The 22,438-nt window shown below is 56.8% G+C and overlaps 1 protein-coding gene and 1 long non-coding RNA gene across 3 annotated transcripts; both read left to right on the top strand.

Annotated features, from left to right (window-relative positions):
- Nucleotides 1–6,822: 6,822 nt before the first annotated feature.
- On the top strand, nucleotides 6,823–10,134 carry LOC121657737. Its single transcript, XR_006013701.1, has 3 exons — nucleotides 6,823–6,997; nucleotides 8,764–8,943; nucleotides 9,947–10,134. It is a non-coding gene; the product is annotated as an uncharacterized LOC121657737 (long non-coding RNA).
- A 2,369-nt stretch (nucleotides 10,135–12,503) lies between these two features.
- Nucleotides 12,504–17,396, top strand: BTG2 (BTG anti-proliferation factor 2). 2 transcript variants are annotated; one of them, XM_042013768.1, is made up of 2 exons: nucleotides 12,504–12,725; nucleotides 14,237–17,396. In XM_042013768.1, the coding sequence occupies exons 1-2, from the start codon at nucleotides 12,566–12,568 to the stop codon at nucleotides 14,668–14,670; spliced, it is 594 nt and encodes a 197-aa protein (XP_041869702.1). In that variant the 5' UTR covers nucleotides 12,504–12,565; the 3' UTR covers nucleotides 14,671–17,396. The 2 variants fall into 2 exon arrangements, with proteins under 2 accessions (XP_041869702.1, XP_041869703.1); XM_042013769.1 differs by having other exon boundaries at nucleotides 12,505–12,725; nucleotides 14,330–17,396.
- Nucleotides 17,397–22,438: the final 5,042 nt, after the last annotated feature.

The raw sequence follows: 22,438 nt of genomic DNA on the forward strand, positions 1-22,438 counted from the left end.
AGGGGGGATAGAAATAAAAAGGGGGATAGAAATAAAAAGGGGGATGGAAATAAAAAGGGGGATAAAATCAGAGCACACTGACAGTGGCGCGTTATCCCAAACAAATCTGGTACAAATGCAGAAATATTTGGAAATCTGAGCAGTTTACAACAAACCTTTCAGGCAGGCTGAAGTAAAATCCTCACCTGACTCCTCCTCAGCTCCCGGGAAAACCCCAAATCCATGACAAAGAAAGGAATCAGTGGGAAAGAAAGAACTCCGTGGGGGAAAAAATCAGATTACAGAGCCACGAGGAGGAGTTGGCTCACCTGGGACAGCCCCAGCTGGGGCACAGTGACACTGGGAGATGCTGCCTGCCTGGAAAATCCCTTTATCCCAACCTGCAGAGATCCAAAAGTGAGGATCACACCCAGGGCTTTCATCTTATCTGGGAGCTGGGAACCTGCTGGGCAGGGGAGGAGCAGGAGTTGGTCCAGCAGGAGCTTCTCACATTGGGCCAGATGTGGTCAGAGCCCGAGTGTCATTAGGGGTAATTAAGGCAATTATAGTGAATTTTAGCAGCCCACAGAGTAATTGGGGGCAATTTTTAGCATCCCCAGGGGCATTTAGGGAGCCCAAGGTGGCCCTGCTGATGATTTTCCTGCTCGAGCCGGGCTCAGGTGACACCTTTGAAGTGGACGTTGTTGTGTGCTGCTGCTGCTGCTGCTGCTGGGATAGGGCTGGAGAAGAAAAATTTCGTTTTCTCCCTTCCTTCTTGTTAAAAAAAAAAGGGAATTTTGTCTCTTGTTTCAGCTCTGAAGCAAATGAAACCTGAGGCTCCGGGTGGGAGCGATCCCGGTTCAGGTGGGAGACAGCGGAAAAGGGATGGCCTTGGAGCTGTCACCCCCCAGGGCACAATGTGAGGCTCATTTTGTCCTCCCTCCCTCGCTTTGGATGAGAAATTCCAGCCTGGCTCCAAGAAACCTCCCCCAAAAAACCCCAAAAAATGGGAAAAACCTCCATGAAGTGTTTGGTTTGCAGCGGGAGGATCTGCCCGGTTGTGCAGATCCCTCCCTTAGATCCTGCTCTTGGCAGACAAAAGGCAGCTCCCTGCTTTTTCCCAGCCTTTTCCAGGTTCCTCCAAGGAATTTTATCCCTTCCCTGCCTGAGGAGTGACCTCTGCGACCTTCCTGGGGCCACTCAGATCCTCATCCCAGCTCCAAATCCGGCTCTGGCCTCATCCAGAGAAATCTGAGCCCCTCTCTGGTCGTCAGCACCTGATCCGGAGTCACCTGAGCACCGGGAAGGGCAAAATCCCGAGGGTGGGTTGGGAAAAATTTTATCAGGAGGGAGGAAAAGCCCTCCTGGCTGTGCTTGGAGCAGGGGGAAAAAAAGGGGACCCAGCTCCGGGGTGAGGAAATCCTGAGCATCTCCCTCTGCTCCCCATCCAGGTATCCACAGGGAAAAATCAGGGATTTAATGGCTTCTAAAAATCCTTAAAATCCCCATGGTTTTACTCTGGCTGTGCTTGGAGCAGGAGGAGCAGAAGGAGATGAAATTCTGGAAATTCTGGTGTGAGGAAATTCTGAGAATCACCTGTTCCCTCTGCTCCCCATCCAGGTATCCACAGGGAAAAATCAGGGATTTAATGGCTTCTAAAAATCCTTAAAATCCCAATGGTTTTACTCTGGCTGGGCTTGGAGCAGGGGGAAAAAAAGGGGACCCAGCTCTGGGGTGAGGAAATTCTGAGCAACTCCCTCTGCTCCCCATCCAGGTATCCACAGGGAAAAATCAGGGAATTTAACAGCTTCTAAAATCCCTAAAATCCCGGGGCTTTTTCTCTACCCTCTCCCCACCCCGAAACACCACCAGCCCAAAGGGAACTTCGGGGTTATTCCTCATTCCCTGCTTCCCTCAGCTGACTCCTGCGGATCAGCAGGACCAGTTCCCATTCCCAGCTTTTTCCTCAGCCATAACCATCCCTTAAATTATTAAATTAAAGCCTCACCCCTCACGGGGAGGGCGGGCAAGAAAAGCCTCAAACGGGGCAACGTTTGAGGAGCTCGGAGCTGGAATTCCTGATGCTGGAGCAGAGCCCTTGGAGCACAAGGCGGCCTTGCTGGAAAAAGGGGGGGGGGAAATCCCCATTTATGGCTGACAAACGTGGCCAGGGGCCAAGGAAAACCCTCCTGGGCTCTGGATCCGGCAGGGAGAGGGGGTGGGGGCTATTTTTAGCTGGATTTTTTCTGCTCCAGAGGCCTTTCACTGTTGCCTTGAGCCCTGCGAGAGCTGCTGGGCTCAGTTCTCCTGAGGAGGAGGAGGAGGAGGGAGTGGAAAAGCTGGAATTTGAGACCCTTTTAAGGTCTGTTTACTCTTCCAGCCTCCGCAGGTTCCAAGGGCACGGCCCTGAGGGATCCGGAGCGGGTTAATCTCGGGAAGGGCTGCAGGCACAGGAGGGAAGGGAGAGCCTCGGAGCAATCCTGGGGGATTTTTCCCTGCTCCACCAGGCCATTCCCATCCCAAATGTCCCTGATCCCGGCTGGGAACGGCCCCTCTGGAAGGACCACAGGGAAAAAAAAAGCCTGGGATGTGTTTTTCCCACGGTTTGCTGCTCCAAGGAAAATGGATTTTCCCCCTCCCTTCCCCTCTTGTGCAAGGTTTGGCCTTCCCAGGCTCAGCCTCTTTCCAGGCCTTGCCTCACATTCCCAGCGCCTTCTCCTCCTTTGGAAATGCACTTTTCCAGCTTCTCAAATCCCCAGGTGCTTCCAGAGTGGGAAGTGAACCTCCAAGTGCCTCAGGAAACGGAGGATCGCTGAGTTTTAGCAGCCACGGAGCTGGATCAGCCCCGTGGAGCGAGTTTTCCAAGGGAAACGGGAGGAATGGCATTGGGATAAGGGATTTCAGCCTGGCTGCACGCCTTGGGATGGGCAGCAAGGATCCAGGTGGCTTTTGAGGCTCCACAGGGTGGAAAACCTGGATGGATATCCCCAAAATCCTGTGCTGGGAGCTGTAATTCCTGGTTTATCCTGTCCCTGGGAGCTGTAATTCCTGGTTTATCCCGCCACAGTATCCCCAGTGCTGAGATCCAGGTTTCCCAAATGCTGCTGGTCCAAGACGCTGCAGTTTAACCCCAAACAGTGACTTCCCAAATCCTGGATTATCCGAGATTCCACATCCAGGCCTGAACCTGCCCAGGGGGAGCAGACCCAGGGGCTCTGGATTTACTGGGAATGTGTGAGCTGGTGGTTGGGAATCTGAATTTTGGGGGAATATCTCACTCCAACCCCTGGCTCCTCCCCTGGGACTCAGTTCACCTCCTGGGAAACGGGGACAAGTAATTCCCTAATTTTCAGGCTGATTTTTGGGGGGGAGCTGGGTCACAGACACTGCAGGTTTCCTGGGAATTCGGGGTGAGCAGGATGGGGCTGGAACGGAGGGAAGCAGCAGGACCCATCCTGCTGGGACAGAGAGGCTCCATCGCCGCCTCCGCCCCCGTCCCCTGCCCTGCTGGGGGAAGGTTTTTCCAGAGTGCAATTCCCTCAGCCCAGGGAACAGCGATTTCTTGTTGGGCGCTGGTTTTCCAAACCTCCCTTTGTTTCCTAAGGAATGTGGCTGTAAATCCTGGCTGCCAGAGCCTCTGGAGGGTCCTGCTCTGACTCCAGGGGCTGCTGTGTCCAACAGGGATCCGTGTGAGTCGTTTTTCTGACACCCAGGGAGCTTTTCCCCTCGGGAGAATCCCACCCCTCCAAGTTCTCCCACATTTCCTCCTCACAGCTTTTCCTCTGCCTATGCTCTGGATCTCCAGTTGTCCTTGGCCTGCCTGAGCCACCTCGTTTGTTTCCTGGTGCCTGCTCAAATTCCAGAGGTGCCAGGAGATCCCAGGCTTTGGGAGACAGGGACAGAGCTGGAATGGGACTGTCCCTGCCATTCCTGGTGGCTGGGGGGCAACTGGGGGACAACTGGGGGACAACTGGGCTCCCCAAAATGTCAATTATTGCGTGAGCTGATGGTGGGGGATGATCACTCCCAGGAAATTTTGGTGGATGAAGCATCCTGGGATGGTCCCTCAGGGTCACCTCTGTCCTGGTAGTGTCCAGGTTTTTGGCCAGCACATCCCTGGAGGAGGCTATTCCCAGGATATCGAAGCTATTCCCAGGATATCGAGGCTGTTCCCAGGATATCGAGGCCTTTCCCAGGATATTGAAGCTATTCCCAGGATATTGAGGCTGTTCCCAGGATATCGAGGCCTTTCCCAGGATATGGAGGCTGTTCCCAGAATATCAAAGCTGTTCCCAGGATATCGAGGCCTTTCCCAGGATATTGAAGCTACTCCCAGGATATCGAGGCCGTTCCCAGGATATCGAGGCTGTTCCCAGGATATTGAGGCTGTTCCCAGGATATCGAGGCTATTCCCGGGATATCGAGGCCGTTCCCAAGATATTGAAGCTATTCCCAGGATATCGAGGCCGTTCCCAGGATATCGAGGCCGTTTCCAGGATATTGAGGCCTTTCCCAGGATATCAAAGCTGTTCCCGGGATATCGAGGCCTTTCCCAGGATATTGAGGCTCTTCCCAGGATATCGAGGCTCTTCCCAGGATATCAAAGCTGTTCCCAGGATATCAAGGTTCTGTTTAGCTCCAGCAGGTTTAGGTGTTCCTGGTTCATTCCCACCCCGCTCCCACACGGCCTTTTGGGTTTTCATGGAGCGAGACCCAAGCTCGGAGCAGAAGTTGAGCGATGGATCCAAACCTGGAACAGACCCCAAGGCCTGACCCGAAAGCGGCTCAGGAATCCGGCCCCACCTCCCTCCCCAGCTGCACACTGATAAAAATCACGACTCCCTGAATTTCCTGAGTGGAAAAAATGCCCCCGGAGCCTCTGCCAAAGCCTTGGAAACGCTGAAATCCGAACAGGGAGCGGCTCCTGGGAGGGATCCCTGTGGCTCTGACCTGAAATTTGGGCTCCAAACCCAGAGGACTGCGTGTGATCCAACCCCAGATCTGTGAGGAGATGGCCCCTTCTTTAACAACTCCACAACTCCCTCCCTGGCCGCTCACACCCAGCTCCAGCTCCCAGGCCCCATTCCTGCTCCGGCCTCCCGGATTTTCTGGAGTGACAGAACTTTTCTGTGGGATTTTGGGGCCAAAAGCACATTTGCTTCCTCCTCGGAGCCTTCAAGAGAGACAGAAACACTTGGAGGGTGATGCTCAGCCCGTCCTTGCTCCGGTGCTCATCCAGCTCTCGGAATTCCCTGCGGAGCAGATTTGGGCGAACGTGGTGGAGCTGCGGATTTTTCCAAGGAGTTTTCCAAAGCTCTGGAGGGCGAACCCATGTGGTTCACCCTGCCCATGCATCACTCCAACAAACCCAACCCTCCCCCTTTACCAGGGAAGGGCGAGGACTTCTTGGGAACAGCCCGGAGCCATCCCACAGAGTCCCCCTGTACCACCCAGGAGGGATCTCCCCGAGCAAGGATCAGCTTGGGAAGAAGCACCACCCGGATTTAAGCCCGGCCTGGGTGTTGCCCGGCTTTATCTGGGCCTCCTTTGTGCCCTAATTGCTGCTTGCAGGGCCTGGGAGCCCGGCTGGGCCCTGGGAAGCCGAGGCCTCTTTCATATTTTGTGGGTGTAGCCTGAGAAGAACCCCCAGGACCTTCTCCCGGTGTCCCTTCCCTCCCACGCTGTCCCCCCAGGACAAAAGTCCACCATGGATTTGGAGGCTTGGGCAGAGGGGTTGGACTGGGCAGAGCTTTATTATTCAGATAACTCAGATTATTCAGATTATTCAGATTTATTAAGTCAGATTAATCCAGGCTGTGGAGGAAGAAGGGGCTGGTGAGCAGGGAGAGGAGGGGAAGGTGGATCCGTCTGGGAGCCTGTGGAGGGAATGAGGTCTGGAATCAGCCCTGGATGGGTCAGTTTGCCATGAACTGGCCCAAATCTGCAGTCTGGAGCCTTCTCTTCTTCTTATCAGCACCTGGGACTGATTTGATCCCTTCAGCCTTGTGGGAAAGCACAGAACATCCCAGAAAAATCCCATCCGGACACCGTGCATCCCACAAAACCCCACAGCACAGCACAGGCCTGTGGCGGCAGCTCAGGCCTGAGCTGCTCAATAAAAATCCCTTTAACCTGTGACCGTCTCCCCCTCCAAAATGGGCAGAATAAACTGCTTTTCACAGCCTTTTAAAAACCACATTCAAGCCCAGCCGAGGCTGCAGGCAGCTCTGAGCAGGGTCAGGAAATTCCCTTCCCAGCTGCTCCAGCCACGGAGGCTTTGGTGCTCTTGGCCTTGTTTTTGTGCTGGTGATTGGGGTTACCATGGAGCTGCACCACACGTTCCCCTCTCTTGGTGCTCCCCGAGCAAAGAAACGAGCAAAAAAATGCAGATTTCAGGCAATGTGCTGCCTTGGCAGCTCCTCCCAGCCTGGTTGAGCTGCACTTTGGCAGCCCGGTCACATTCTCAGTGTCTTTAAAAAAAAAAAAATATCAAAAATTCCTGTCTTGTGGTTTCAGCCAAAGAGGTTTTGGGGTTTTTTTTGTATAAACTTCTCGTTTCTAAGAAAAGCAAAATCCCTTTTTCGTAGCTGCGTGTCAGCAGGGAAGGGGGAAATCCTTAAATCCATCCCTGCAGCCTGCCTGCCTTAGAAGGAAAGGTGTGGATAGACTCGAGGAGGAGGGAGGGAAGTTTGGCCTGAAAAATTCAGGGAGATGGGAGGAATTTGGCCTCTTATCCCACCGGTGCCGTGTCCTGCCTGTGTTTTGTGGCTTGGGACAGGACGTGGCATCTCCCAGGCTCCGTTTTCTCCATTCTGAGCCCACGTTGGCCCCGAATTCCTCTGCCAAAGCCTTGGAAACGCTGAAATCCAAACAGGGAGCTGCTCCTGGGAGGGATCCCTGTGGCTCTGACCCGAAATTTGGGGCTCCAAACCCAGAGGATTGCGTGCGATCCTGTCCGCGGGTGTGAGGATTTTGTGCCATCCCCAGCGGAGTCGGCGGTGGCTTCACCTGTCCCCAGGTGTGTGGGGGAGGGAGCGGCTGTTTTGACTGGAGCTCGTGTTTATCCTGGGAGTTTCCAGAGGGGAAAGAGCAAGGCCTGGCTCGGCAGCCACACCCCGATAAAGGGGAATTACCGAGGGGCAATTTGCTTGTGCCCAGCTGTGCCCCCACGTGCTGTTTACCCTGGGCTGGGGGAGATTTTATCACCGAGGCCACAGGGTTTGGGGTGGGGCAGCACCAAGGGCACGTCTCACCTCTGTCCCTTCCCCCTGCTCCGTTTCCAGGGCTCTGGAGTCCCTTTTATCTCCTGGTTTCCCAGCTGCCAGCTTTCCCTGGAGCTGCCTGTGCAAACACCTCCGTCCCCAGCGCTGCTCGCTGTCCCCTCTGTCCCCCCGTGACAAGGACACGGGTGGGTGGAGGCGGTGGCGTCGTGCAGAGAGGATGTGGAAAATGAACAATGAACCGAGCGCAAAGAACAGGAAACCATCTCTGAGCTCATCTCCACACCTTCCCCGCCGAGGCGGCTTCAGGAGGAACCCAAGGCTGAGGCTTCCTCTCCGAAAATGCCGAGCTCTCAAACAAATTCTTCTTGCCCAACACGACGTCAGCAGGGCCTCAGCAGGAAGCTGAGACTGAGGAGAAACCCTCCCTGAGCGCCCTGGGAGCTCGGCAGCGGCGGAAAACCAGGTCCAAAGTCCTCGGGAGGGTGAAAAAAAGAGCGATATTTACTTCCCAAAACACTCCAGAGCCGATGGGATGTTGGCAGTGGGGCAGACAGGTTGTTTTCCATAAGGGAATGGGGCACGGAGGAGGAAAAGCGGAGCAGAGGTCGTTGTGTGAGAGGTGGCTCTGAGGGACCACTGCCGTCCCTGCCATGGGCTCCAGAAGCTCCTGGCTGTGTGGAAATCCAGCTCCCAGCCACACAAATCCACCCAGGAGCCCAGGGGAATATTTAAAGCTCCTTTATAGGACGAGGGAAGCTGCCTGGACATGCCCCGAGTGTGTCCTGGCATGTCCCGTCCGCACATCCCAAAGTCCCCAGGGCTCCCCTTACAGGCGACAAACAAAGGACGGAGCTGACAAAAGCCTCCAAAATCGGCCTGGAGGAGCAGAACTGGGGGCTGAGAAGTTCCTGGAATTGCCTGGAGTGCCGGGAATCCAGACGTGCTGCGGGCCACGGAGCAGCCCCGGGTTTGGTCGGGTTGGGTTGGGTTTGGTGGCCCTGTCGTGCCTTCTTCCCTCCGTTTCACACGGTTCCCTCATTTCACAACCCTGTTTGCAAAGGCCTCATGAGCCCTAAGTGTAGGCTGGGCTTGAAGCCCTGCCTTATTGTTTACTCTGCCTGCCAGGCCCGTTCCTGGGGTCAGAGCCGGGTTACCAATTACAGCCACGATTAAACATCTTAAGCCTGGCTTACCCCTGGGCTTCTTTCCCCTCAAATTCCCACTGATTGTGCTCAACTGGTGTCACCAACCAGGTGGCTACTGGCACTGCTGGCACTGTTGTCTGTCCCTCCTCCGGCACAGCCACATAATGAGATTTAAACTGGGCCAATACATCCATTATTTTTATAGTTCTGGACCGTTCCCAGCGATTTCCACTCCCCAAACTTAAAGAAAAGCAGCCCTTGGCTGCTCCAATCGACAGAGAGAACCTTCAAATCCTTCCCAAAGGTTGGGGTGGCTGCAGGGGAGGTGGCAGCTGATTTAGCAAGTGGGGCACGGCTGATGAGCAGGATTTGAACGTTAATTCTTCATTCTGGGGCTGTTTTCCTGCCGGTGACAGGCGGTGCAGAGTCCCCGTGTGGCCCCGTGACAGGCAGCTGGCTCTGCTGGGATTCCAGGACAGCTGGGAATTGGGGTTTTGTGCCTCATGCCCTATAAACTTCAGACTCAAGGGTGTCGTCACCCCAAAAAAAACCCCCACAACGAGTCCGAGTGCGGCGTGGGAACTGCTGCCTTTTAGGTGAGCATAAAACACCCCGAGCTGCTGACTTGCAAAGCCTCAGTCCCTGCGAGCAGCTCGGGTTTTAACCCTTGATTGAAAGCCAAATATTCCCCCTTTTTTTTTTTTTTAATTGTAAAATTTCCAGCTCAACTGGTTTGCAGCCTCATTTGGATAAGCAGGAGTGTTTGGGAGCCTATCTGAACTCCAGGTTCCTGTCAGACCAGTTCCAGCCCCAGCCTGGCCAATCTCTGGGCAGAAATTTATTGAGTTTGGGTCGTTCTTTTGGTTTGGTTTTTTTTTTTTTCCAAATTGAAATCGAAATGCTCTCAGCGAAACGCAGAGTGGAAAACTCGCCCAGCCAGAACCGCCTCAAACTCAGCTCTCTTTTTTAAACCGAATTTTATTTTCTGATGGTTTGTTTGCTCTGTAACTCCTCCGAGCGCTTTCTGAGGGTGCATTAAGCCTCATGCTCTGCCTGAAAAACCCCAGCCTTGTAACAGGGCCAGAAATTAGGGGCACATAACCCGCTTAGAGGGCCTTGAGCTCCACAGGAAATCTCCTATTGGAAGGACTTAACGGGGCCAAGCTGATTTGGGAGCACTGTGTCCCACCGGGAATCCAGAGCGAAGGGGGCGACTGGGAATAAATGGAAGCTGAGAATTTGGGGAATGGTGCCACCATTTCCCTCCCCATCCTGGGGAGACCAGGGGAACCTGCTGGGTCAGGATGGCTCATCCTAAACGAGCACAGTTAGCCCCTAATGGTCGATTAATAGCCCTGGCTATTAGAGCTATTCCGGGCAGGCTGCAAGAGACCTCCTGCTCCAATCCAGTGACTCAGGGCTGCAGGATTCCATCCCAATATTCCTTCGGCTGGCAGAAGCCAGCTCTTCTCCTGGCTGCCAGCTTGGATGAAAAAAACCCACCCAAGCTCAGCTCAGTGAAAAAAAACCCAAAAAAACTCGAGGAATTTTTAATTTTTTATATTTTTAATTTTGGTTTTTCCGGCTGTTTTCACACAGGGATGTCTCCCACCTTTGCTGGATTCCCACTTTTCCCGCTGATCCACGCGCCCTGAGCGTGGCTGCCCGGCAGCACAGGTGTGTTCAAAGCTCTGGAGCCGTGCATGGACACGCTGGATGTTTATCCAGCCTCTTCCAGGGGCCTCTGGAATAACCAACCCCACTCCGGCTCTCCCAGGCCTCTTTCATGTGCGGTGCTGACTTTAAAAGAAAAAAAAAGAGGGAAAAAAAAAAACAACCTCCTTAGACTTTAATCCTTGGGTTTATTTCAAAGCTTACAAAGGCAAATCTGGTTTATGGCAAGAGATTTGCTCGATTTCTTCTGCTCTGGGGATGAATGGGGTGGCAGATGGAGCGGGGAGGGGAGGATTTGGGGACCCCTCGGCGCTGTCTCCTCGCAAACCTGACCCTACCCCGGGCCTGCTGCACTTTGGGGCTGCCCAGGGCACGAAATGGGGTCAGTGCAGAGCCCTGCTTGGGCAGGAGATGTTGTATCCCGCTCTTCCACGGCTTCCAAAGTCGTTTTCCCTTCCCCTGATTCCCGTCTCATTCCCGATTCCTGTTCCAGTCGCTGCACAGCCCTCGGCTCGTGCTTGGGGTGGGAAATCCCGTGTGCAGAGTGGGAATAAAACCAGCTGCAGACCGGAGGGAAAAGGCCTCAAAAGATCCTATTACACCCCAGAATCCTGGGAAATAATCGGGAATTTGAGAGCTGCAAAAAGGAGGTGCTGGAGAACCTCGATGCCATCCCCACTTTTGGGGTGGGCACGGGTGGGGGGGATGCTCTTAGCGACTCCATAACAATTTTCCAGTGGGACAGGACCCCGAGGGGCTTGGGAAGAGCCCTGGAGAAGTGGGATGTGCTGGCAAACCCCGTGCCAGCAGCCACAGCTCCTCCTGCTCCGGGAATGCTGCGCCAGCGCCGGGAACGGCACTGTGGGAACAGCCACGGGGCAGCTCCGCGGGCACGGCGAAGCCTCCGGAGCTCCTTCCCTGCCCCAGCTCATTCCAGCTGCTCCCAGCGCTTGTGGAGATGCCAAATGAGGCCCCAGCCGCGGGAGGAGAGGGCGTTTTCCTGGGGATCACAGCAGAGCTGTGGCTTCAGGTCCTCCCCCGGTGCAGGAGGAGGATGCCAGACATCGGCTTGGAACAATCCCGGTTCTCGGGCAGGGAATATTCATCCAGGATCCCGTCCTGCGTTGATAGGAACTCTCTCATGGTTGATCAAAGCAAAGAGCTCGGCCTCCCACTGCTCTTTAGCTCGGGGCCAGTTTCAGCAGGAGCTCTCTGGGCAGCGTGGCTGGGCCAGCTGGGCCAGCTCCCAGGCTTGTGGTGGCTTCCAGGTGCTCCTTCATCTCCCACAGGATCAGAGCTTCTCCTCTCCCTCCTGCTGGGCTGGATGGAAGCACCTGGAGACTCCGTGTCCTGCTCCAGCCGTGCCTGCCTTGGCTTGTCCTCCCTGATTCCCCGGGATGGGACACGTCCTCGGCGCTGCAGCCGCCTCCTCCTGCATCCCGCTCTTCCTCCAGCCTGGATTGGGGCTGGAAGCTCTCAGCCCTCACTTCAGGCGCTCCTCAGGCAGGGAGATGAGGGTGGTTGTGGCAGTGTCACCCCTCATCTCCTCCGTGGGACACTTGGAAAGTTCTCCCTTCTTCAGGCATCTCTGGGAAGGGGTTGGCCTTGTCCAAGGGACACAGATCCATGGACGTGTCTCGAGGAGGGAAATTTGGTGGTGGAAACACAGCTGGGAAGGGACTCCCCGCTGTGCAAGGGGGTTTCAGTGGGGTGGCAAAGGGCAGCTGGGCTGATCGGGCATCTGCAGGAGGTTTCTGGATGGGAGAGCTTGGAGCCTCTTCCAGGGGGCATTGAGGTTTTCCAGCACCTCCTTTTCCTGGTCTCAAACTCCCAATTATTTCCCAGGATTCTGGGGTCTGACAGGAGTTGGAGAGGGACCTGGTACACAGGATGGAGTGACAGGACAAGGGGGAACGGCTTCAGACTGGAAGAGGGAAGGTTTAGCTTGGATATTGGGAGGGAATTGTTCCCTGTGAGGGTGGGGAGGCCCTGGCACAGGGTGATCCCTAGAAGTGCCCAAGGCCAGCTTGGAGCACCCTGGGACGGTGAAAGATGTCCCTGGCACGGACAGGGGGTGGCACTGGATCAGCTTTAAGGTCCCTTCCCCACCTCCGCCATGACTCGATGGTTCCATGCCCAGCACGGCTCTGCCCCCGCCCGCCCCCGGAGGGGACTTTGAGTACCGGCAGCTGCCCAGGAGCCCCAACCCCTCCGCAGGGGCCTTGCCGAGGGGCCCTGACGGGCTGTGTCTCTGTGTCCCTGTGTCCCTGTGTCTCTGTCCGTGTCCCCGTCCCCGTCCCGGTCACCCCCAACCTCCCCCGGTAACCACCCCCCCCCCCGCTGTGACGTCACCGCGCTGAGCTCAGGCGCTATTAGCATACCGCGATTTGCATTCCCTCATTTGCATGCGGCGCGGCGGCCAATGGAACGCCGCGGCCGCGCCGTGACGTCACATAGCCGCCGTATATAAGGCGTGCGCGCAGCCGGCGGCGCAGACCGAGCGCCGTGGAGCCGCCGAGACGTCGCGGGTGTTTCCCCGCCGGGATGAGCCATCGCCACAGCCACCGCCGCGGCCCCCGGGCCGACATGGTGCCCGAGATCGCCGCCGCCGTGGGCTTCGTGTCCGGCCTGCTGCGGACGCGGGGCTGCGTCAGCGAGCAGCAGCTACAGGTCTTCAGCGGGGCGCTGCGGGAGGCGCTCACAGGTGAGGTTTGGGGAAGGAGAAGCGCGGCGACAGAAGCCCCGCTCGTGGCAGGGCTCTTCCCGGAGCCCTCGGGACCAGGCGCCCACTGGTGTCCCTCTCGAGTGCCCCCCGTGTGGCTTCCAGGACCTGGTGTCCCTTGGAGTGCCCCCCGTGTTGCTCCGAGGACCTGGTGTCCCTTCGAGTGTCCTCTGTGTTCCTTCCAGGACCTAGTGTCCCTCCTGAGTGCCCCCCATGTTTCTCTCAGGACCTGATATCCCTCCTGAGTGCCCCCCGTGTCCCTTCCAGGAGCTGGTGTCCCCTCTCGTGTCTCTCCCGGGACCTGGTGTCCCTCCCGAGTGCACACTGTGTTCCTTCCGGGACCTGGTGTCCCCTCCCGGGGTGCTCCTCAGTGTCCCCTCGCCTCGGGCACCCACGGGGCTGGCCGCTGCCACCCGGCTGTGCCACTCCCGGTGCCGGCTCCCTTTCTGTGCCTTTGCTTGCCCGGGTGCCCACCCGAGTGCCCCTGAGGACCCCCCCGGTGTCCCAGTGGGGTCCTGGATGAAGCTGCCTCACTATGGGACCGCGCAGACCCCACAGATGATCCCAATGATGACACCGATGATCCCAAGTCCCTCCTGTGGGCACCGGAGCCTGGCACTCCCTCCCCACGGGCACGGCAGGATCTGGGTGGTTCAGGGGTTCCTCCCAGCCCGGCACAGCCCGGGGCTGTTATCAGCTCCAGGGAGGGATGGCTGGTTTGTGATAAGGGGTAGCAAAGTGCTCCTGAGCTCGGGGAAGGGCCTGGCTGGCGCTGTGGGATGGGGGTGCTTTGGGGTGGGCGATACCGTATCTGCCCCGGCCACCCCAGTCCGGTCCCCGCAGCCCCTGGCATTGTCCTGCCGGGGAATTTTGGGATTAACGAGCTGCACTTTGGGACAGGCAGCGGCTGAACGTGGAGCACTCGGCTTGGGAGCGGGCTGTGGGATGGCAGCGGGCTGTGAGCGCCGCAGCACTTCCCTGCCCCCCTTGGGAAAGGGATTTGGGTCTCACCTCTTTGGTACAAAACTTTTTGCACAATTCAATTCCTGCTCCTGCCCGTTTCCTTGGGCACTCCCAGCGTTCAGGGAGGCTCTGCCCAGGTGTTGTTTGGGATTTGCCCTTTAAACCCCAAACTTGGTGGGAGCTGAAACTCCACCTGCCAGCTGGGAAGGAGCCTTTTTCTGGGCTATTCCTGGGATATTCCTGCTCGCCGCTCTTCCCCTTCCCCTCGCAGAGTGCTACAAGCACCACTGGTTCCCCGAGAAACCCTTCCAAGGGTGAATCAAGCCCTCCTGAATTCCATAAAAAGAGAGTTTCGACCCTAAAATCATTCCAGGCTGATTGAGCCACAGTCCTTGAAGGAGGTCGGGTGGCAAAAGGGGGGTGCCCAGCCTGGGGAGGGGTCAGAGCTCCGAGTTCTTCACCCCCCACCAAACAGGAGCTGCTGTTACTCGGCCCCGGCTGATGATTTACCCTTTAAACCCCAAACTCAGTGAGAGCTGAAGGCCCTAAACTCCACCTGCCAGCTGGGAAGGAGCCTTTCTTTGGGATATTGCTGCTCACCGCTCTTCCCCTTCCCCTCGCAGAGCACTACAAGCACCACTGGTTCCCCGAGAAACCCTTCAAAGGCTCCGGGTACCGCTGCATCCGCATCAACCACAAAATGGACCCCATAATCAGCAAGGCCGCGAGCCAGATCGGACTGAGCCTCCCACAGCTCTACCAGCTCCTGCCCAGCGAGCTCACGCTCTGGGTGGATCCCTACGAGGTCTCCTACCGCATCGGAGAGGACGGATCCATCTGCGTCTTGTACGAGGCGGCGGCCGCCAAACCCCCCAGCTCCTACGGGATGCTCACCTGCAAGAACCAGATGATGCTGGGCCGTACTAGCCCTTCCAAAAACTACATCATGACTGTCTCCAGCTAAAGAAAAAAACCACCAAAAAAAAAACCAAACCCAAAACAACAACAAAAAAGCCAACAAAAAAACCAACAAAACAAAAAACCACCAAAAAAAAAAAACCAAACCAAAACCAACAAAGAAATCTCCTCTTTGTCCTTACACTGCCAAGACACAGGCTACTGTAATACCTCCAGCTGAGGATCTATTTTTAAGATGAAGAGCTATTTATATATTTTTAAAAAAAAGAAACAAAACAAAAAACCTCCAGAAAATCCAAAATTAAAATACCAGGCGCCGCTCTGAGCCGAGGCGGTGCCCCAGGTGCCTTTTCTAAAGCTGTTGCAAGCTTGTGAGTTCGTTTTTATTTTACTTTTTTTGTTGTTGCTTTTCCTTTTTTATCGTGAAGCCGAGATCTACCTAATTTAGTGTCGGATGGCAATTTTGGGGCTGGCTTTGCTCCCCTGAGCGCCTCGGAATGGGGGGTGAGGGGGCAAAGCCAGGCTGGGCAGCGTGGCTGAGGTGTCACCTGGTGCTGCTGTTGCTGCATCCCCAGGTGTTGCAGCAGTGCTGGAGAAAGGAGGGGAGGTGCTGCTTTTCCCCTCCCCAGCTGCTCTGACCTCGCTGGGGCCTGGATTTGGTGCTGCCTCGGGGCTGGGTGATTGTGGGGACGCTGTGATCCCTCTCCTGGAGCCACTCTGGGAGCGCTGCAGCTCTGCCCCGCTCCCAGCCTGTCCCCAACCCCTGGCATTGTCGGGGAAGGGATGTGGAGCACGGCAGGGATGCGCTGGGAATGCCCCCAGGGTGACTCGTGGTGGCACTGGAGGGGTGTTCCTGGTGCTGCCAGTCCCCTGCTGTCACCCACCCGGAGCAGGGTGCTCCAGACCCTGGACCAGCTGTGAATTCCAAAGCTTTTCTGCTCCGTGGGGCTCAGACACCAGCCCAGCCCTGCCCTGGTGGCCTCTCCGTGCCCCAGGGGCTGCTGCCGCCTCCTCTCCGTGTCCCTTCTCCCGAAGATCCGAAGCCACTCCTTGTCCTGCCGAGGTTGGTGTGTGACACCCCCTTTTTGCTGCCCTTTCTCCTCAAATTGGGGTTTTTTTCGGGAGGAGGGGGATTTTCTGTGTGGGATTTTCAGATGTTTTGGTGCCCTGATGTTGCTTTTGAAGCCGCAGCACTTCCCTGTCCCCCTCCCCTGCCCCCTTGGGAAAGGGATTTGGGTCCCACCTCTTTGGTACAAAACTTTTTGCACAATTCAATTCCTGCTCCTGCCCGTTTCCTTGGGCACTCCCAGCGTTCAGGGAGGCTCTGCCCAGGTGTTGTTTGGGATTTACCCTTTAAACCCCAAACTCGGTGGGAGCTGAAGGCCCTAAACTCTACCTGCCAGCTGGGAAGGAGCCTTTTTCTGGGATATTGCCTTTTTCCCAACCCCCTGGTGCTCCCCCAGGATCCTGGGAGAAGATTGGGGCACGGACGTGCTCGGTTGTAGCAAAACTTCCCGGATTTTTCTCTCAGCGCGCTTTGAACCTTCCCCTTTTCCTGACCTGGCAAAACCGGAGTTGTTCTCACCCAGCCCACGATGATTCAAGTTCTCAGACATTTGTGCAATAGATTTCCAAATCCTGGGTGCTCTGGGAGAGGAAGGAAGCTCCCATTATTTAATAAATTAAAGAATCCAGCCCCACAACCCAGCCCTGACTTCGAAAATTCAGATTTTTTTTTTTTTTTTTTCCTCTCTGCAAGCTCCAAACCCTCAAGTCCAGAACTGGAAAATCAGCCCCAATCCTCAAATCCTTTTTTTTTCCCTAAACATCAGGCTGTTGTTTGTGCCAGAGGAGATCAGAGCAGAGTCTGGAGTTGCATCACTTCCTCCTTCACTCGAGTTTCTCACGTCAGCAAAGCAGAAACGAAGCACTGGGGGCTTTTCCCGGGGTGAACTTGTGCAATAAAGGTGACCTCACCCACAGGGCAGCGCCTGGCAACGGCCAGAAAAGCAAATTCATTCCCTTTTCAGGAAAAAACACCCCCGGTGCGGCTTTTTTTTTTTTTTTTTTTTTTTTGTTCTTTTTTTGGTTTGTTTTTGGCTGGGGGGAATCCTCCCTTCACCTGCCTGACGTGGAGAAGCTCGGGACGGAGGAGCTTTGGGCTGGCACTTCCCTGGCTCGGAATTTGGGCAGGATCAAAGCAGTTCTGAAGATTGCCATCCCCCCCTCCCTCCTCTTTATTCCTCCCCTCTTCCCAAACTTTTCCAGGACTTTCCCACCAAAGGAACATCCCAGAACTGAAACAGCCTCATTTCTCCTCAAGGTGTCCTTTTTTTCTTTTTTTTTTTTAAGCCTCAAAACCAACCAAATTTGGGTAGAATCCACTTCTCTCTCGTAGCTGGTGACACAAAAAGCTGTGAATTCCTGTGCTCTGTTGCCTTTTGCCTCCAAGCCTGATGCGATGTGGACTTTGAGACAGCGTCTTTTTCAAGGGGGTTTCTGTCATTATTATTATTATTATTATTTTATTTGAATTTTTTTTTCAACCAAGCTGGACTGTTGAACGGGACCTGCTTTTTTTTTTTTGGGAGGGGGGGGTTTTCCTTTCCTTTTTTTTTTTTTGTTTTTGTCGTTTATTTGGTGAAAATGGTTGGAATTCTGCGAGGGATCGCAGCAGGGAGTGGCTGGTTCCTGATGTACAGTAGTGTTTTATACCCACCGTGTACAGATCCGGATGCTTTTTGTTACTTTAATAAAAATGTAGCGTTGGAACCCGGCCTGCCTCGTTCCTGGGAGCTGCTCCGGGCTCACAGAGAAAGTTTGGGATTTGGGATTTCAGCCCAAACCCTCCCCGTGGTGGGGGTGACAGCGAATTTCCGGCTGCGTCAGCGAGGAGGGGCAGCAAAAAGCTGCTGACTCAGCGTGCTGACTCCGAGCCTGGCCTCCTGAACTCCAGGAATTCCAGCTGGGAATGACTCAGGCAAGGCTGTGGGTCTCCTTCCCGGGACTCTGGGTGGTTCCGTGTGGAAATCCTGTGTCCTGCCAGGCTGTGAGGGCGTTAAAAACCTTGCCGGAACTCCCCATCCCAATCCTGGGAATAGCTGAAGGGAATGTTGGAAAGCGGGAATTGAGGACAGGGCCTGGTGAAGCCTCCCTGCCCTCTCTGTCCTTCCAGGGGTGAGGGAGGTGGGGCACGGGGGGGAGGATGCTGGGCTCTGTCACCACCTGAGTCACGGCAGCTCCTGTTTGGTGGGGGGTGAAGAACTCGGAGCTCTGACCCCTCCCCAGGCTGGGCACCCCCCTTTGCCACCAGATCTCCTTCAAGGACCGTGGCTCAATCAGCCTGGGATGATTTTGGGGCCGAAACTCCCTTTTTATGGAATTCGGGAGGGCTTGATTCACCCTTGGAAGGGTTTCTTAGGGAACCAGTGGTGCTTGTAGTGCTCTGCGAGGGGAAGGGGAAGAGCGGTGAGCAGCAATATCCCAAAGAAAGGCTCCTTCCCAGCTGGCAGGTGGAGTTTAGGGCCTTCAGCTCTCACTGAGTTTGGGGTTTAAAGGGTAAATCATCAGCCGGGGCCGAGTCACGGCAGCTCCTGTTGGTGGGGGGTGAAGAACTCGGAGCTCTGACCCCTCCCCAGGCTGGGCACCCCCCTTTGCCACCAGACCTCCTTCAAGGACCGTGGCTCAATCAGCCTGGGATGATTTGGGGGTCCAAACTCCCTTTTTTATGGAATCCAGGAGGCTTTAATCCCCCTGCCAGGCTCCCTGCGGGGAGCGGCGATGCCCGAGGGGGGCCCAGCCCTGCTCCCCCTTTTTCCCTGGAAGCCACCAAGCAGCTCCGACCCTGACACCACCTCCGAGGCCAGGAAAACAAATCCGTGGGCGGATTCGGGTGCTGGCTCAGAGCCGCTCCTCTTTTTCGAGCTCAGCCCTTCATTAGCTCCCGTAACCACACCCCAATTATCGCTGCTGGGGCCCGACCAGGCGCTTCAGGAGCCCATTACCTGCCGAGTCACCCGGCTTCAAAGGCTCCGCTGCTCAGGTGATGGAGCCTTTTCTTCCTTCTGCCTTCCCAGCTCCAGCCCGGACCTGCATTCCGGGCTCCCAGCCCATTCCCAGGCTGCCGTGGCCAGCCCGGCGTGTCCTGAGCCGTGGCTGGCATTTGGGGCATCTGAATTCCGAAATTTGGGGTTGTTGCCAGCGCAGATAAAAATACGGCTCTGACAGCACGGGCAGGGTGAGGAGTCAGCAGAGCCCGAGCCCTCCCCGCCTCTGGAGCGCTGACGGAGCTGCTATTTTTAATTTCTCCGTCATTTTTGTCCTGGTAGGATCGCGATACCTGCGCTGGCAGCTGGGTGAGCTGAGGGCTCCATCTCTTTTAGCCCCCCCCAATCCCTTTCCAGGCTGGCTGAGATCCACAGGATTCCCCCCCTTAGGGAATGTGGGGGACGTGGATACCCCTGGAGCTCTCGGAGCGGCTCTGGAAAGGACCGAAAGCAGCAAAATCCTCATCCCCAGTCGCTCCCGGTGTTCCCATCCCCACCTCAAAACGCTTTCCCTGGAGCTGGGAACAGATCCCGGCCCCTTCCAAGTGGCTCGGAAGGGAGGAAAATGAGTGGGGACGGCGATGCACCTGCTGAAATCTGGGATTGTTCCCCGCTGCTGGGTTCCTGTTGGGATTTTTTTTCCCAATCCAGGCGGGGCAGGGAAGCGTCTGGTTCCAGGAGCTGGGGCAGGGCTGGGATCGGAGATCCGGGAGTTGCATCAAGGAGCCTTTGCCTTTGATGTGTCCTCGCTGAGAGCTCGGCCCTGAGCTGCCTGGGTTTCCAGCTCCTTCCCGGGTTCCCTCTGGAGACAGGAACTGAGGGAATCCAGGATTTCTATCCAGAGTTAATCCCTCTCTGTGTGAATCCTGCCTAAAACCGGGATCCCCTGGCTCTGGGAGGGGGTGTTTTCCTCAATTCATGACACATTTCTTTGATTTTTGGGGGGTTTTTCCTCGATTCATGCCACATTTCTTTGATTTTGGCATGTTTTCCTCCATTCATGCCACATTTCTTTGATTTTGGGGTGTTTTCCTCCATTCATGCCACATTTCTTTGATTTTGGGGTGTTTTCCTCGATTCATGCCACATTTCTTTGATTTTTGGGGAGGTTTTCCTCCATTCATGCCACATTTCTTTGATTTTGGAGGTTTTTCCTCCATTCATGCCACATTTCTTTGATTTTTGAGGTTTTCCTCGATTCATGCCACATTTCTTTGATTTTTGGGGGTTTGTGCCCCCCTTTTGGGGTCCCCCGCACAGAAATTGGGCGTGCCTCCCTTCTGAGCTCCCCCAGCAGCAGCAGCAGCAGCAGCGCTCAGGATGTGAAAGCGATTTCGTTTGGGCTGATTCCTGCCCTTCCCACCCCAATCCGTCCCGGTGTCCCCATCCCCGCCTCAAAACGCTTTCCCTGGAGCTGCGAACAGATCCCGGTCCCTTCCAAGCGGCTCAGGAGGGAGGAAAATGAGTGGGGACAGCGATGGCACCGCGCTTTTGGGGCTCCCCTCGCTGCAGCTGGAGAAGCGAAACCGGGCACCCTGAGCCTCCTCCCCGCAGCCCCGGGCTCGGGGCTCCTCCAGGTGCTTCCTGCCCTCGTTTTTTGCCCGCGGGGCCGTGGGAAGTGACGGCGTTTTGGGGCCAATCCGGCCGTGCCGGGGGTGCGGCCGCAGCTCCTGTATCTGGGGAGAGCAGCCCAGCCCCATCCCCGGGGTGCTCCAGAGCCGGGAGGAGAATCCCAGGATCTGCCAGAGCTTCGGGAACTCTGTAAACCCTTCAGGAACTCTGCAAAAAAAAAAAATACCCCAAACCACGTGGCCCGGCAACGGGGAGGTGTTTTGTGGGTTTTGGACCCTCTTGGGGCCGTGCCGAGCCCGCGGCGCTTGGGGCTGGAGCTCTCCGGCATCGCTGCTGCTGGGCTGCAAAAATTCCAGAGTTCCCAGTTTGCTGCCGGTGTGGAGCCCACAGGGATGAGTCGAGCCCTTCCCGAGCCCCGCCAAGGCTGAGCCGAGCTCTTCCCGAGCTCCCCGGGCACCGGGATGGGCTCTGGGTTGGCACCTGGGCTCCTGTTGGATGTGTCCTGGGATGGCGGAGCGATTCCCGGCTTCCGCTGGACATTCCTCTCCCTCCTCGTTCCCGATCCAGCTCTCTGCCCTCCATCTGCACCTGGACAAAGGGCCTGGCCACACCTTGACCCCTCCCCTCTCCCACCTCCCAGCGCACCCCAACCTCCTCACACCCCCCCCGCCCCCAGCACCCCCAAAAACCCACACCGAGGGGAAAGCACCGCCGCGCCTTCCCCATCCTCGCTAAAAACCGAGCCACCTGATGGAAAAAAAAAAACCCTTTTTCCTCCCCAAAAGGTCACGGGCAGAGACAGCCGCAGCCGCCGCTCGCCCACTCGCCTCCCCCTCAGAGACCGGCGCGGCGGCGGCGGCGCTTGGAGAGGCTCCAGCGGCAGATGGGGCAGCGGCTGTGCCCAGCGCCGGCTGGAAAGGGGAAAAATTCCCCCTTCGGATCATCCCAGGAGCCGCCGGCAGCTCCAGATCCAGCCCCGGCTCGGGGCTCGGGCGGGAGCAGCCGCGGGGTGGGCGCTGTGTGGGGTTACGGGTGTTTAAAATGGAATGGAGAGGGGAAAAGGGTCACCAAGGGGTCCCCAGAGGGGGGTGGGGGTCCTCAAAGGGGAGTGAGGGTCCCCAAAGGACACTGGGGGTCCCCAAAGGGGAGTGAGGGTCCCCAAAGGACACTGGGGGTCCCCAAAGGACACCGGGGGTCGGCTGCTGCTGCCTCCCAGCCCTGGGCGCGGTTGGGATCGGGGGCACCCTGGGAGAGGTCATCCCCCAGCTCGAACGGGACAAATTGGGGTCCGGACAGGGACACCCCACCCTGGCCCTGCGGTGAGCCCCACATCTCCCCACTCCTGCGGTGTCACCTCAGGGGTTGTCCCCATCACCGCCCTGCCACGATGGGCGGGGGGACAGGAGCTGCTTCAGCTGCGGGTTTGTGTCCCACTGAGCGTCCCATGGGAACAGCCGGCCCCATCCCGGCCCCATCCCGGCCCCATCCCCACCCCGGCTGCTCCCGGGCTGGGGCCGGCTCCAGCAGCTCCCATTTATGACCCGGAGGGGATAAAAGGGGTTTGTTGGCGACAGCGAGCAACTGGTGTGCGGGGACAACTGTTGCCATCTGTCTGCTGGGGCGGGGGGAGCGCGGCGGGGCCGGGGCCGCGGTTTTGTTTCTCCTTTCATGCACCACTAAACTTTGCACCTTTTGTTTCCCCGGGGAAGGGCCGGGAGCCGGGGGAAAGAGGCCTCAGCGCCGCACGGGTCAGGGCAGAGCCCGCCCGGCCCCCCGGGGGGGGTTTGGAGGGGTTTTATTCTTTATTAAAATGGGAATTTTGTTGGTGTTTGAAGGGGGCTCTGGATGCTGAGCCCCTCATCCCACCCGGCTCACCCGCGGGGAGGTGCCCGGACGTGTCCCTGTCACAGCTGCCCGTGCTGTGTCCCTTGGAGGGACAGCGGTGCCCTGCCAGCCCTGAGGGTGCTGTGCCCTTGTCCCCAAGGGACACTGGGGCTCTGTCCCCAAGGGATGCTGTGCCCCAGTCTCCAGGAGACATCATGTCCCTTGTCCCCAGGGGATGCTGTTTTTCCATTTCCAAGGACATCTTGTCCCCTGTGTCCCAGGGATGCTGTGCTCTTGTCCCCAAGCGAGACTCTGCCCCCGTCCCCAAGGGACATCCTGTCCCCAAGGGATGCTGTGTCCCCATCCCCAAGG

The sequence above is a fragment of the Corvus kubaryi genome, unplaced genomic scaffold (genome assembly GCF_017639235.1).
Source record: "Corvus kubaryi isolate FWS band 111438036 unplaced genomic scaffold, C.kubaryi_AGA036_p1.0 split1-37355, whole genome shotgun sequence".
NCBI classification, from domain to species: Eukaryota; Metazoa; Chordata; class Aves; order Passeriformes; family Corvidae; genus Corvus; species Corvus kubaryi.

Excerpts from the sequence above, each read along its gene's own strand:
- BTG2 (XM_042013768.1), top strand. The coding sequence starts at position 12,566 with ATGAGCCATCGCCACAGCCACCGCCGCGGCCCCCGGGCCGACATGGTG. Across the intron at positions 12,726-14,236 it reads GCTGCGGGAGGCGCTCACAG|TGAGAGCTGAAGGCCCTAAA; the intron begins GTGAGGTTTGGG and ends CCCCAAACTCAG.